Below are 14,196 nucleotides of genomic sequence, written 5' to 3'. Positions count from 1 at the left end.
TGACCGGCTTCCGGAGACCTATAGCGCCGTTGCGCCGGACCGGAAGCGGAAATCGGCACCAGCTCCCACCCGCCCCTTCCTGGCCGGCGCGCCGGAAATGACGCATCAGCCGGCGCCCGCGCTGTAAACAGAATGGCGCGAATCGCGCGCGCGGCCGCCGGACGCCATCCCCTGCCGTTTGTGGCTCCACTGAGCACACCTCGCCTGCCTGTAACACCCGGACCCCGGATGCATGGAAGGGGAAAGCCCGGCTACTACCGTCGCCGAACGGGTAGCTCGGGGAGCGGAGTCTCCCAGGCTCTTGGCCTGAAAAAAGGTAAGACAAAAACGGGAGTAATCCAGGGCTTCCCTGGCCTCTAAGAACTCCCTTGAAGATGTTCCCTCCGGGTCGGAGGAAACACAAAAACTGAAGTGTGCTGGGAGGAGCCTCCCTTTAAAGTTTGGAATGAAGGTGTTTCCTGTTGGAGAGGGAGGAGCCACTATCTCTCGAGGTGCTGTCCTGAAAGACGCTCTGGGAAAAAAAAAAAAACTTACTGATTGACCAGAGGAACGGATCAAAGCCAATCTCATCTCCAGGGTTCCCCTCTTCCACAATCCAGGACACCATGGCAGACGGTGACACTAAAAACAATATAGAAATACATGTCAGATTATATATTAGTTACGATCTTGACTCCGCCCCCTCCTGTAGTCATCTACAGGTGGGTGGAGCCTGCTGAGCCCCCCCCACAACTCTGCTCTCTCTCCTTGTGCAGGGTGAGCGGTCTTGTCTCCGCCCCCTCTTGTAGGTTTCTGTAGAGGGTGGAGCCTGCTGGGCCCCTCCCACAGCTCTGCTTTCTCTCTCCTTGTGCAGGGTGACTGGTCATGTCTCCGCCCCTTCCTTTAGTTTTCTGCCTGTAGTGGGTGGGGACTATGAATTTATAAATTTAAGAATTGTGATCATAATGAATGACCCGAAAAAAACAAACAAATAAAACAAACGATTGAAAAACAAACTAAAACAAATTTTTCGTCAGTGCACATGTCAAGCGGCCGCCACTGGTAAAAAAAAACTTTTTGCATGTAGCCCCTCCCCCTTATACTTACCTGAGCCCAATCCAAGGATGTACATGAGAGCAGCGGCTCTCTCAGCGCTCTCTCTCCTCATTGGACAGAAAGGCAGCCAGTACCTCTACTGGTGTCAATCAAAGCTAGTGAGGAGAAAGCATGGGGGAGGGGAAGGGCCGAGCCACATTGTGTGTGTCAATAGCCAGAGTCCAGCTCCGAATCACGCCCACATCAGTACCCTCATAGCTTGCTATGGGGGGGGGGCCAACGCGCCGAAGGGGAGGAGCCAATCTATGGGATGTACAAGCTTGCTAATATGTCAATGTAACACTTCCAGGTCACAGAGATCATAGTGCTCCCCGTAAAAGATTGTCTATCTGTTTTTCTCTCCAGAAGGCGGCGCCATTTTTGAGAGGATCGGCGAGGCACAACTATCATGGCTCCTCCTATTTACAGTCTATAAAGAGCTTCTTTTAATTAAAGTATTTTTATGGCAGAAGTGATAACTGACCGGATTTTTGCAGCTCCCAGTTGCAGTCCATCTGGCGCTCGGCCTGCGTCCAATACCGACTGTCGGTGAACAAGGCCGCTCTCGTCATAGTGACCACCGCTTCACCTACAATGAAAAAAATATATATATTGTATTATATATACTCTCTTAAAATGAATGTACAGAGCATCTGGAAAGTATTCACAGAGCTTCACTTTTTCCACACTTTGTTATGTTACGGCCTCATTCCAAAATGGATTAAATTCATTATTTTCCTAAAAATTCTACAAACAACCCCCCAGAATGACAACGTGAGAGAAGTTTGTTTGAAATCTCTGCAAATTTATTAAAAATAAAAAAAATGTGCAGAAATATCACAGGCTCCTCCCATGCGCACAAAAGCATCACAGGCTCCTCCCATGCACACAAGCATCACAGGCTCCTCCCATGCACACAAGCATCACAGGCTCCTCCCATGCACACAAGCATCACAGGCTCCTCCCATGCACACAAGCATCACAGGCTCCTCCCATGCACACAAGCATCACAGGCTCCTCCCATGCACACAAGCATCACAGGCTCCTCCCATGCACACAAGCATCACAGGCTCCTCCCATGCACACAAGCATCACAGGCTCCTCCCATGCACACAAGCATCACAGGCTCCTCCCATGCACACAAGCATCACAGGCTCCTCCCATGCACACAAGCATCACAGGCTCCTCCCATGCACACAAGCATCACAGGCTCCTCCCATGCACACAAGCATCACAGGCTCCTCCCATGCACACAAGCATCACAGGCTCCTCCCATGCACACAAGCATCACAGGCTCCTCCCATGCACACAAGCATCACAGGCTCCTCCCATGCACACAAGCATCACAGGCTCCTCCCATGCACACAAGCATCACAGGCTCCTCCCATGCACACAAGCATCACAGGCTCCTCCCATGCACACAAGCATCACAGGCTCCTCCCATGCACACAAGCATCACAGGCTCCTCCCATGCACACAAGCATCACAGGCTCCTCCCATGCACACAAGCATCACAGGCTCCTCCCATGCACACAAGCATCACAGGCTCCTCCCATGCACACAAGCATCACAGGCTCCTCCCATGCACACAAGCATCACAGGCTCCTCCCATGCACACAAGCATCACAGGCTCCTCCCATGCACACAAGCATCAGAGGCTCCTCCCATGCACACAAGCATCAGAGGCTCCTCCCATGCACACAAGCATCAGAGGCTCCTCCCATGCACACAAGTATCAGAGGCTCCTCCCATGGGGGGAGCCAGTGAAAACTCACGTACATGGGAGGAGCCAGTGAAAACTCACGTACATGGGAGGAGCCAGTGAAAACTCACGTACATGGGAGGAGCCAGTGAAAACTCACGTACATGGGAGGAGCCAGTGAAAACTCACGTACATGGGAGGAGCCAGTGAAAACTCACGTACATGGGAGGAGCCAGTGAAAACTCACGTACATGGGAGGAGCCAGTGAAAACTCACGTACATGGGAGGAGCCAGTGAAAACTCACGTACATGGGAGGAGCCTGTGAAAACTCACGTACATGGGAGGAGCCTGTGAAAACTCACGTACATGGGAGGAGCCTGTGAAAACTCACGTACATGGGGGGAGCCAGTGAAAACTCACGTACATGGGGGGAGCCAGTGAAAACTCACGTACATGGGGGGAGCCAGTGAAAACTCACTTACATGGGAGGAGCCAGTGAAAACTCACTTACATGGGAGGAGCCAGTGAAAACTCACTTACATGGGAGGAGCCAGTGAAAACTCACGTACATGGGGGGAGCCAGTGATACTCACGTACATGGGAGGAGCCAGTGATACTCACGTACATGGGAGGAGCCAGTGAAAACTCACGTACATGGGAGGAGCCAGTGAAAACTCACGTACATGGGGGGAGCCAGTGAAAACTCACGTACATGGGGGGAGCCAGTGAAAACTCACGTACATGGGAGGAGCCCGTGAAAACTCACGTACATGGGGGGAGCCAGTGAATACTCACGTACATGGGGGGAGCCAGTGAATACTCACGTACATGGGGGGAGCCAGTGAAAACTCACGTACATGGGGGAGCCAGTGAATACTCACTTACATGGGGGGAGCCAGTGAATACTCACTTACATGGGGGGGAGCCAGTGAATACTCACGTACATGGGAGGAGCCAGTGCATACTCACGTACATGGGAGGAGCCAGTGCATACTCACGTACATGGGAGGAGCCAGTGCATACTCACGTACATGGGGGGAGCCTGAGAATACTCACATACATGGGAGGAGCCTGTGAAAACTCACGTACATGGGGGGAGCCAGAGAAAACTCACGTACATGGGAGGAGCCTGTGAATACTCATGTACATGGGAATTTTTAAATGATCAGGACTATTGATCGCTCTGTGTCTTCTGATATCGATGATGTCATATCACCGATTAGGTGAACTCTAGAAGCTCATAAATTTCATTTCTATCCTCTGTAATCAGATCATTTTGTACTTTTTGTTATGTTCCGGCTATTTATATGAACCATATAACCATAAACCGGCGATCCTCTCATATTACTCTGTCAATCATTTACCGCTTCTTTGTTCTGAGCTGCAGGAAATAATTAGTGCGCGGTGCAAAGTCAATTATAACAGATTATAAAAGATTCTCCGAGAGATAAAATGGAAAAAAAGAAGATTGCAGCCACAGAAAGGAGGATTTTTATTACCGGAATACCAACCCGGCTATTAAGTCTGTTATTATTCAACTTCTATTAACAGACCGAGCTGTCCATAAAAAATAAAAAAATAAAAAAATTGTCAGAGGATCGGGACAAACCATTTTATACCACCGACACGGGGTGCTTACAATGGTCTTTTGGTGGTATTTGATCACCTCTGCGGTTTTTATTTTTTGGCGCTATAAAATAAAAAGAGCGACAATTATAAAAAAAAAAATAATAATATTTCTGCTACGTAAAAAAAAAAAAAAAGAAACCATAAATCTGTTGCCTATTTTGTAGACGCTATAACTTTTGTGCAAACCAATATACGCTTAGTTTTTTTAAACCAAAAATATGTAGAAGTATATATATATATATATATATATATATATATATATATATATATATATATATATATATATATATATATATATATATATAATAATTATTAAATATAAAACTTTTTATATTTATTTTTTAATATATATATATAATAAATAATATATTTTTTTATATTTAATATTATATATATATATATATATATATATATATATATATATATATATATATATATATATATATATATATATATATATATATATATATATATATATAATATTTGTTATATCATTATTTACATCATTAATATATATATATATATATATATATATATATATATAAAATTTATTTATTTATATTAATGATGTAAATAATGATATAACAAATATATATATATATATATATATATATATATATATATATATATATATATATATATATATATATATATATATATAAATAAATATAATTTATATTAATATAATGATGTAAATAATGATATAAAAAAATATTATATATATATATATATATATATATATATATATATATATATATATATATATATATATATATATATATATATATATATATATATATATATATATATATATATATATATATATAAAAATTATATTATTTATTTTTTATATCATTTATATATATATATATATATATATATATATATTTTTTTTTTAGGGGGATGTGTGTTATACCAATACATATACCCCCCCCTCCTAAAAAAAATTATATATAATGTGTAATATATAAATATATTATATAAAAATATGTATATAAAAAATCAGTTTAGACCAATATGTATTCTTCTACATTTTATTTTATTTTTTTATCAAAAATAAGTGTATATTGATTGGTTTGCGCAAAAATTTATAGCATCTATAAAATTGGGAATATATTCCCGCTATGCTTCTCTGTAATCAGGGGTTGATTGTTTAGGTCTGCTCAGTGTCTCAAACACTGCTGCTGTGATTACTTCCCCCTGCATTCATCTAGAGCTGGGATATGCAATTAGCGGACCTCCAGCTGTTGCAAAACTACAAGTTCCATCATGCCTCTGCCTCTGGGTGTCATGCTTGTGGCTGTCAGAGTCTTGCTATGCCTCATGGGACTTGTAGTTCAGCAACAGCTGGAGGTCCGCTAATTGCATATCCCTGATCTAGAGGAAGGACAGAGTAAGCATCCTGAATATGTATTGGTCTCCAACCAATCCCTGGGAAGGCGTGCCCAGAAGGTGGTGGAAGAGCTCATAAATAGTCTGGGGGGCCAGAGTTCCTGGGACCAGTCCTGCCATCTCTCTAAAAGGAGCAGTAAAGACATGTCAGGGGCTCCATTCCTTCCCCTTTATGGCTAGATAGAAATCCTTTGAATGGAAGAACATAAATACAATCCGCAGAGGGAGAGCTCCCGGGGGGTTGTTGGGGGAGGGGGGGTCATTACCTGCAGATCCAGTGAAGCCGGTCATCCACTGCCGTCGTTTTTCCCGGTCTGCGATGTATTCCCCCTGTGTACAGGACACAAAAAAAGGCCGATTTACTAAAGGAGTGGAATCTGTGCACTCTGCAAAGCGATTGTTAGTAAGGAAGGTGAAGTTGTGCAGAATTTTGGATTGAGACAGTTTTCACCGTAGTAACTACTCCCTTAGAAAATCAACCCCACATCCAGGGTAACAGATTGCTTGAATTATACTTTGAGTAAATTTCTTGAGTGGGAACTCGAGTGTCAACACCATTGAGGAGATTTTTTCCCTCACTTCCTGTTCCTGGGATCCCAATGAGGAGATTTTTCCCTCACTTCCTGTCCCTGGGACCCCAATGAGGAGATTTTTCCCCTCACTTCCTGTCCCTGGGACCCCAATGAGGAGATTTTTCCCCTCACTTCCTGTCCCTGGGACCCCAATGAGGAGATTTTTTCCCCTCACTTCCTGTCCCTGGGACCCCAATGAGGAGATTTTTCCCCTCACTTCCTGTCCCTGGGACCCCAATGAGGAGATTTTTCCCCTCACTTCCTGTCCCTGGGACCCCAATGAGGAGATTTTTCCCCTCACTTCCTGTCCCTGGGACCCCAATGAGGAGATTTTCCCCTCACTTCCTGTCCCTGGGATCCCAATGAGGAGATTTTTCCCTCACTTCCTGTCCCTGGGACCCCAATAGAAAAAAAAAATAAAAACAAGGAAAGAAGGGTTCCGTTATAATAACCAGGACCAATAGGAAGGAACAGCAATACCAACAACCAACCTCTAAAACCAACCAACAGCTAACCCTTGCTCCCGTGACGGGAGTCACTTTGGGCGGGGGGGCTTATCCAGGTTTGGTTGTACGGTGAGCCAGGTTAGACAGACCCAACTGGGGGTTCTCGTTGCCCCCCTGTGCCCCCTAATAGACACAGGGTAATTTACACATAGGAGGGGCCGGGAAAGCTGGACAAGGAGTTTCCAGAGCTCTCCAAAGTAAGTTGGGTTCCACAAGCCCCCCGCCCAAAGTGAATCCCGTCACACCTCCGTACACCAAAAATATGTCTTTGTCCTTGAGGAGATTATCTCAATTATTTCCTGTGTTAGCAGTTTCCAGGCTATAGGGCATTTCTAAAGGGCTGCCGGGCCACATGTACTGGCAAGAGTGGCCTGTTGGTGACCGGGCCGCACGATGGTGGGAGGAGCTGGATATCCGCCTCTGCCCTGCCAGAGGTAGGACTGTGCAGTGGGGGGGGGGGGGGGGATTGGGGAATGCTGCATCTTCCCCCCCCCCGCTGGCTCTGCAGTCAGATCTGAGCGATCAAACACTGCTGATTGCTCAGCTCTCCCATCCGCTCTGAGCAAAGGGCTGGGACTGTCAGTCACCGGCTCTCTGCTCTGCCCCTCCAGCGCTTACTGGAGCTCTGGGCTGTGGAGGGGATGGTAGGGGCTGGCTGGATCTGTCCCCCGCCGCCTCTAAGACCAATAACTGAGTGATCAAACACAGCTGATTGCTCAGCTCCCCCATACATTCTGAGCAAAAGGGCTGGGACTGTCAATCACCGGCTCTCTGCTCTGCCCCTCCAGTGCTTACTGGAGCTCTAGGCTGTGGAGGGGACGGAAGGGGCTGGCTGGAGCTGTTCCCCACCGCCTCTAAAAGACCAAGAACTGAGCGATCAAAAGGCTGCTGATCTCTCAGTATTAATCCGGCACAGTCCCAGACAAAATCCGGCACAGTCCCACACAAAATCCGGCACAGTCCCAGACAAAATCCGGCACAGTCCCAGACAAAATCCGGCACAGTCCCAGACAAAATCCGGCACACTCCCAGACAAAATCCGGCACACTCCCAGACAAAATCCGGCACACTCCCAGACAAAATCCGGCACACTCCCAGACAAAATCCGGCACACTCCCAGACAAAATCCGGCACAGTCCCAGACAAAATCCGGCACAGTCCCAGACAAAATCCGGCACACTCCCAGACAAAATCCGGCACACTCCCAGACAAAATCCGGCACACTCCCAGACAAAATCCGGCACAGTCCCAGACAAAATCCGGCACAGTCCCAGACAAAATCCGGCACAGTGGGGAGCTATGCAAATGCGCACCAAAACTCCTGATTGTCTGACACACAGCAGTGGCGCCAATTGGCTCCCGTGGCTGTCAAAAGTCAGTTAGCCAATCAGATGAGAGAAGGGGGCGGAGCCGAACAGCAGCACCGTGTCTGAATGGACACAGACGGAGCTGCAGCTTCAGCACGGGGTGCCCCATAGCAAGCGGCTTCTTGTGGCGGGGGGCACTCTACAGGAGGGGAGGGGCCAGGAGCAGCAAAGAGGGACCTGAGAAGAGGTGGATCGGGGCCGTTCTGTGCAACAGTATAGAGCAGGTAAGTATAACATGTTCGTGTATTATTATTATTATTATTTTTTTTAAACAAATCTTTACAATCGCTTTAAAGACTCTGAATGACCCAAGATGGCCACCTGAATGCAGCATCGCCAACCGGAGTGGCCATTTAGTACAAGTGCCCGTCAGGAAGCATGCCGATAGGAGGAGAGAGCAGAATGGCAGAGAGATGAGCTCATCATTGTGCCGCTTCTACTTCTAGCAACATCCTGATGACTCTTCCTGAGACGCGAACATTGTAGAGTCAGGTCAGGGTCCGAGCTTCCCTGGGGGGGCATCCTCTTACCAGGTGGGGGTCGGTCGATGGGATGATGTAGGCGCTGATGTTGCGGTTCCTCATCTCTTGCCGGAGTCTGGCGAGACCTTCAGTGGAATTTTTCACAGTGGGCGGAATGTACTGCAACAAAAAAGGCAAACGTGTCATAAAATATATAAATATAGTAAATAAATTACACAATAAATAAATAAAAAATACATAAAATAATTCCATCCAATCATTAAGTAGTGGGATCTTAGCCCCGCCTCATTCTATAATGAATTGGGATTGGTACACAAAGGGTCTATCGTATGTACCCCGCCTCCTGCGGGGCCCCTCCCACAGCTCTGATCTCTCTCCTTGTGCAGGATGGCTGGTCTTGTCTCCGCCCCTCCTGTAGTTTTCTGCAAAGGGGCCTGTAGTGGGTGGAGTCTGCTGTGCTCCTCCCAGAGCTCTGCTCTCTCTCCTTGTGCAGGGTGACTGGCCTCCGCCCCTCTTGTAGTTTTCTGCAGGCAATCTTTAATGGGTGGGGCCTGCTAGATCCCTCCCAGAGCTCTTCTCTCCTTCTCTCCTTGTGCAGGGTGACTGGTCTGGTCTTCGCCCCCTCCTGTAGTGGGTGGAGCCTGCTGTGCTCCTCCCACAGCTCTGTTCTCTCTCCTTGAGCATGCAGGGTGACTAGTCTCGTCTCCGCCCCCCTCCTTTAGTTTTCTACAAGGGGACTGTAGTGGGTGGAGCCTGCTGTGCTCCTCCCACAGCTCTGTTCTCTCTCCTTGTGCAGGGTGACCGGTCTTGTCTCCGCCCCCTCCCGTAGTTTTCTGCAGGCAATCTTTAATGGGTGGGGCCTGCTAGATCCCTCCCAGAGCTCTGCCCTCCTCTCCTTGTGCAGGGTGACTGGTCTTGTCTCCGCCCCCTTTTGTGGTTTTCTGCAGGCAGTCTTTAATGGGTGGGGCATGCTGGGCCCCTCCCACAGCTCTGTTCTCTCCCCTTGTGCAGGGGGGACTAGTCTTGTCTCCGCCCCTTCCTGTAGTGGGTGGAGACTTCTGTGCTCCTCCTACAGCTCTGTTCTCTCTCCTTGTGCAGGGTGACTGGTCTCGTCTCCGCCCCCTCTTGTAGTTTTATGCAGGCAGTCTGTAATGGGTGGGGCCTGCTGTGCCCCTCCCACAGCTCTGTTCTCTCCCCTTGTGCAGGGGGGACTGGTCTTGTCTCCGCCCCTTCCTGTAGTGGGTGGAGACTTCTGTGCTCCTCCTACAGCTCTGTTCTCTCTCCTTGTGCAGGATGACTGGTCTTGTCTCCGCCCCCTCTTGTAGTTTTCTATAGTGGGTGGAGCCTGCTGGTCCCCTCCCACATCTCTGCTCTCTCTCCTTGTGCAGGGTGACTGGTCTTGTCTCCGCCCCCTCTTGTAGTTTTCTGCAGGCAGTTTATAATGGGTGGAGCCTACTGGGCTCCTCCCACAGCTCTGCTCAAGCTATGTACAGCACAGCTGATGATGATGCTACTTTTACAAGATAATATCATACTTTGCAAAGGCATTTGGTGCACAAAAGTGGATTTAGATCTCCCGTGGCCATTGAGAAATAATTTTTCAATGGAATTTAATCTACGACACGATTCATAAACTGATACAGTGAGGGGGACGGCGCCGTACACACTTCCTACAAACGCCATTTTTTTTTTTTTTCGATGTCTTACCGGAGGAGTGATGGAGCAGTTTCTGATGGTCGTGTCTCGGGGCTCTTTGGGAAATACAGCAGCATATCCTGTGTGTGCGAGCGGAAGGGTTAATAGAAGAAAAAAATAGCAATAGGAACTATAGCGTCTAATTTTTATTTGACTAGTACCGAATTTAAAACGAACTTCGAAAATAACGAAAAATAAAATTTGGATGAAATTAGAATTCAAAAAGTTTTCTAAATTCCAAAGAGAATAAAAAAATATAGGAATAGAAAAAATAAATAAAAGTTTCTATTCTTTTCCTTTATTTTCTATTCTAATTGTATTCTCTTTAGAAAATTGGAAAACTATTCTTTAAAAGGATTCAAATTCCAATTTTTTTTTTTCCGAATTGATCTGAATTGGAAAAATTTTAATTAATTCGAAAACAAAATAAAACACATTAAACTAAACAATATCAAAATGTTTTAAAATGTAATTAAAATATTATAAGAATAAAAATAAAAAAATTCTGCACATGTCTGTTCAGCACTGTGTTACCTTAACAGGCAACTGCGCGGTCGTGCGACGTTGTACCCAAACAAAATGTATATCACTCTTTTTATTCACAAATAGAGCTTTCTTTCAGTGGCATTTGATCACCTCTATAGTAAATATATATAAATATGTATATATATATATATATATATCTATCTTTTTTTTTATTTCTGCTATAAAATATAATAAAAATGTAAAAAGAATATATATATATATATATATATATATATATATATATATATATATATATATATATATATATATATATATATATATATATATATATAATATTCTTTTTACATTTTTATTAGATATATTTTATAGCAGAAAGTAAAAAAAAAATGTGATATATATCTATATACATATCCCCCCCCCCCCCCCAAATTTGGGGTATTTTTTTATATATATCTATATCTATATCTATCAAAGACATGTAGCAGAATACATTCTGGTCAAAATTTATGAAGAAATTTGCTCTTTTGGGTTTCTATTTGTTTTTATTCAAAAAGTTTTTAAAACATGTACACAATTTACATTATATTACATTAAAACATATACAAAAGTTCATGTTTAAGTACACTCAACATTACATAAATATACACAACAACAATAATAACAACAACACAGTCGATATGGGTCTATCCTACACCTTTTGTTTTTCTCCTTTACCTTCCCCCTTCTCTAAGAGCCCATTCACACCTAGGCAGACAAATTCGCTGCGTTTTGTCGCGGCAAATCGCGGTACAAATAGCGGCGTTTTGTACCGGTATTGTCCGCCTAAGGCTGCATTCACACCTGAGCGTCGGTCGTTTTTTTGGGCGTTTTTTTTCTGGCGTTTTGTCGCGCGCGTTTGCATAAAGCGTCGTGCAACGTTTTTGTACTTCGGCGTTTTTTATTTTAGCCAATAGGAAAAATGATCATCTTTTCATCACTTGTTGCTATGTTGGTAGATTTTTTTAATCTTCTGCATGGGCGACAAGTTCTATTTATTAAAACGACGAAACGCCCGTAGCAAACGCCCGTTGTCGCTCAATTCGCGCGTTTCCCATTACTTTCTATGGGGAAAAAAACGCTCAAATACGCCCAAACCGCGCGACAAAAAAAGGTCCGGGACTTGTTTGAGCTTCGCTTCAGGCGTGACCAGTCACCATAGGGAATAATGTTATTCTCCCCTCTGGCGTTTGTGAGCAGTGCGCTTCAGGCGTAAAAACGCCTAGGTGTGAATGGGGCCTAAATGTGCCCCAACATTACACCCTCTATGGAGATGGTTCCCATCTCCTAGCCGAACGCCGAAAGCCGCCTGAAAAAAAGGGTCCGGGACCTTTTTTCAGGCGGCTTTCGGCGTCCGGCGTGGAGATGGGAACCATCTCCATAGAGGGAAATGTGTTTTCATCCCTCTGGCGGCAGCGGCGTCACACTACAGGCGACAAATAGCCTAGGTGTGAATGGGGGCTTATCCTTCCCCCCCCGACTCCCTCCTTCCGAAAAAAAAAATAAAAAAAATAAAACACACACACATCCCCCCCATCTTGTTAAATACTATGTGTATATTTATCCCCTAGTTAGTACTCTATAACTCCTTAGGCATGTGCATTTCGTTTCGTTCCGAATCGAAATTCGGACGAATTTTTCATTATTCGGACATTCGGATGCATACGAATTGCAATATTAATGAATTTACCGAATCCGAACGAACGTTTTCGATTCCGAATCGAAAACCCGCAGACGAAATTCGATCGGCATTCAAATTTTTTTTTTTTTTTTTTTTGGAATTCCGATCGAATTTCGTCCGCGGGTTTTCGATTTGGAATTCGAATTTTTTTTTTTTTTTTTCGAATTCCGATCGAATTTCGAAATTAGATTCGAAGAGAGAATTTTCAAATTCGACCGGATTTTTCGAAATTCAGTCGAAAACGAACGAGTTCCGAAAACGAATTTAACACATGTAACGAACCTAACTTAACGAAATTAATTAAATAACGAATTAAAACGAAACGAAATTTTCCCTTTTGCACATGCCTATAACTCCTATATTTCTATTTATTTTAGGGGGGGGACAAATCCCCCTTTTTCCTTTACCTTCCTTTCCCATTCTCCTCGTGATCCCTATTAAAGTGTCTTTATGTGAATTTAACCATATATTTATTCCCTGTGACTAAATCTATTTATTTTTAAGGGGGAGAATTAAATCCCCTTCAAATCCACTCATGAGAAAAAAAAGGGGGGGGGGGGGTTTGGAGCTCGCTGCATCTGAATTTTACCAAACTCTTAACAGTACCTACCTATAGTCTAAATAGAGCTGGGATTGTTTAAAATCCACCCAACCTCTCCAAATCCCTACTTCTCACTGGTTAGGTTCCCGGTATTCTTCCATATTTCTTGTCCTTTCTACTTCCCTTAACCATTCCTGTATTGACGGGACCTGCATTTCCTTCCATCTTTTCGGGATCAATGTTTTTGTTATATTTAATAAGATTGGAGTAATTGATGTTGTATATTTTTTTCTGGGTATGGCTGTTGCATGGAACAAACACTGCCAGGGGTTTAGGGTAATCTCTGTTTTACTGATCTCTTTAATTAGTTCTATTATTTGCTTCCAGTATTTTTGGATCTTGGGGCACTGCCACCAAATATGGGCATGGGTTCCCACCTCCCCACACTCCCTCCAACATAGAGGTGACACCTGGGGGTTTATCTTATGTAATTTTGCTGGAACATAGTACCACTTAAAGCGGGAGTTCACCCATTTATTTCTTTTTTTCTCTTCTCCCCTTAGATTCCTGCTCGTTCGGTCTAGGGGAATCGGCTATTTGTATTAAAATATGATCCGTACTTACCCGTTTTCGAGAAGCATCTTCTTCCGTCGCTTCCGGGTATGGGTCTTCGGGAGCGGGCGTTCCTTCTTGATTGACAGTCTTCCGAGAGGCTTCCGACGGTCGCATCCGTCGCGTCACTCGTAGCCGAAAGAAGCCGAACGTCGGTGCGGCTCTATACTGCGCACCGACGTTCGGCTTCTTTCGGAAAATCGTGACGCGGTGGATGCGACCGTCGGAAGCCTCTCGGAAGACTGTCAATCAAAATAAGAACGCCCAGTCCCGAAGACCCATACCGGGAAGCGACGGAGAGGATGCATCTCGTAAACGGGTAAGTACTGCTCATATTTTAAAACAACTAGCCGATTCCCCTAGACAAAACGAGCAGGAATCTAAGGGGAAAAAGTATATTGTAGGGGTGAACCTCCGCTT

General features: G+C 44.8%; 1 protein-coding gene across 1 annotated transcript in view; it reads right to left on the bottom strand.

The window, feature by feature from the left end:
• LOC120914630 (xaa-Pro aminopeptidase 2-like) overlaps positions 1-13,043 on the bottom strand; it is a 51,454-nt gene extending 38,411 nt beyond the window's left edge. Inside the window, exons 1-6 of the mRNA XM_040325314.1 lie at positions 13,031-13,043; positions 10,433-10,596; positions 8,774-8,884; positions 6,065-6,128; positions 1,559-1,663; positions 535-621 (exon numbers count right to left, since the gene is read on the bottom strand). Coding sequence (XP_040181248.1) covers positions 535-621; positions 1,559-1,663; positions 6,065-6,128; positions 8,774-8,884; positions 10,433-10,596; positions 13,031-13,043 — 544 coding nt within the window. The remainder of the gene's footprint in view (positions 1-534; positions 622-1,558; positions 1,664-6,064; positions 6,129-8,773; positions 8,885-10,432; positions 10,597-13,030) is intronic.
• Positions 13,044-14,196: the final 1,153 nt, after the last annotated feature.

The sequence above is a fragment of the Rana temporaria genome, chromosome 9, assembly GCF_905171775.1.
Source record: "Rana temporaria chromosome 9, aRanTem1.1, whole genome shotgun sequence".
NCBI lineage: Eukaryota > Metazoa > Chordata > Amphibia > Anura > Ranidae > Rana > Rana temporaria.
This window is presented reverse-complemented; position numbering and strand designations above follow the sequence as displayed.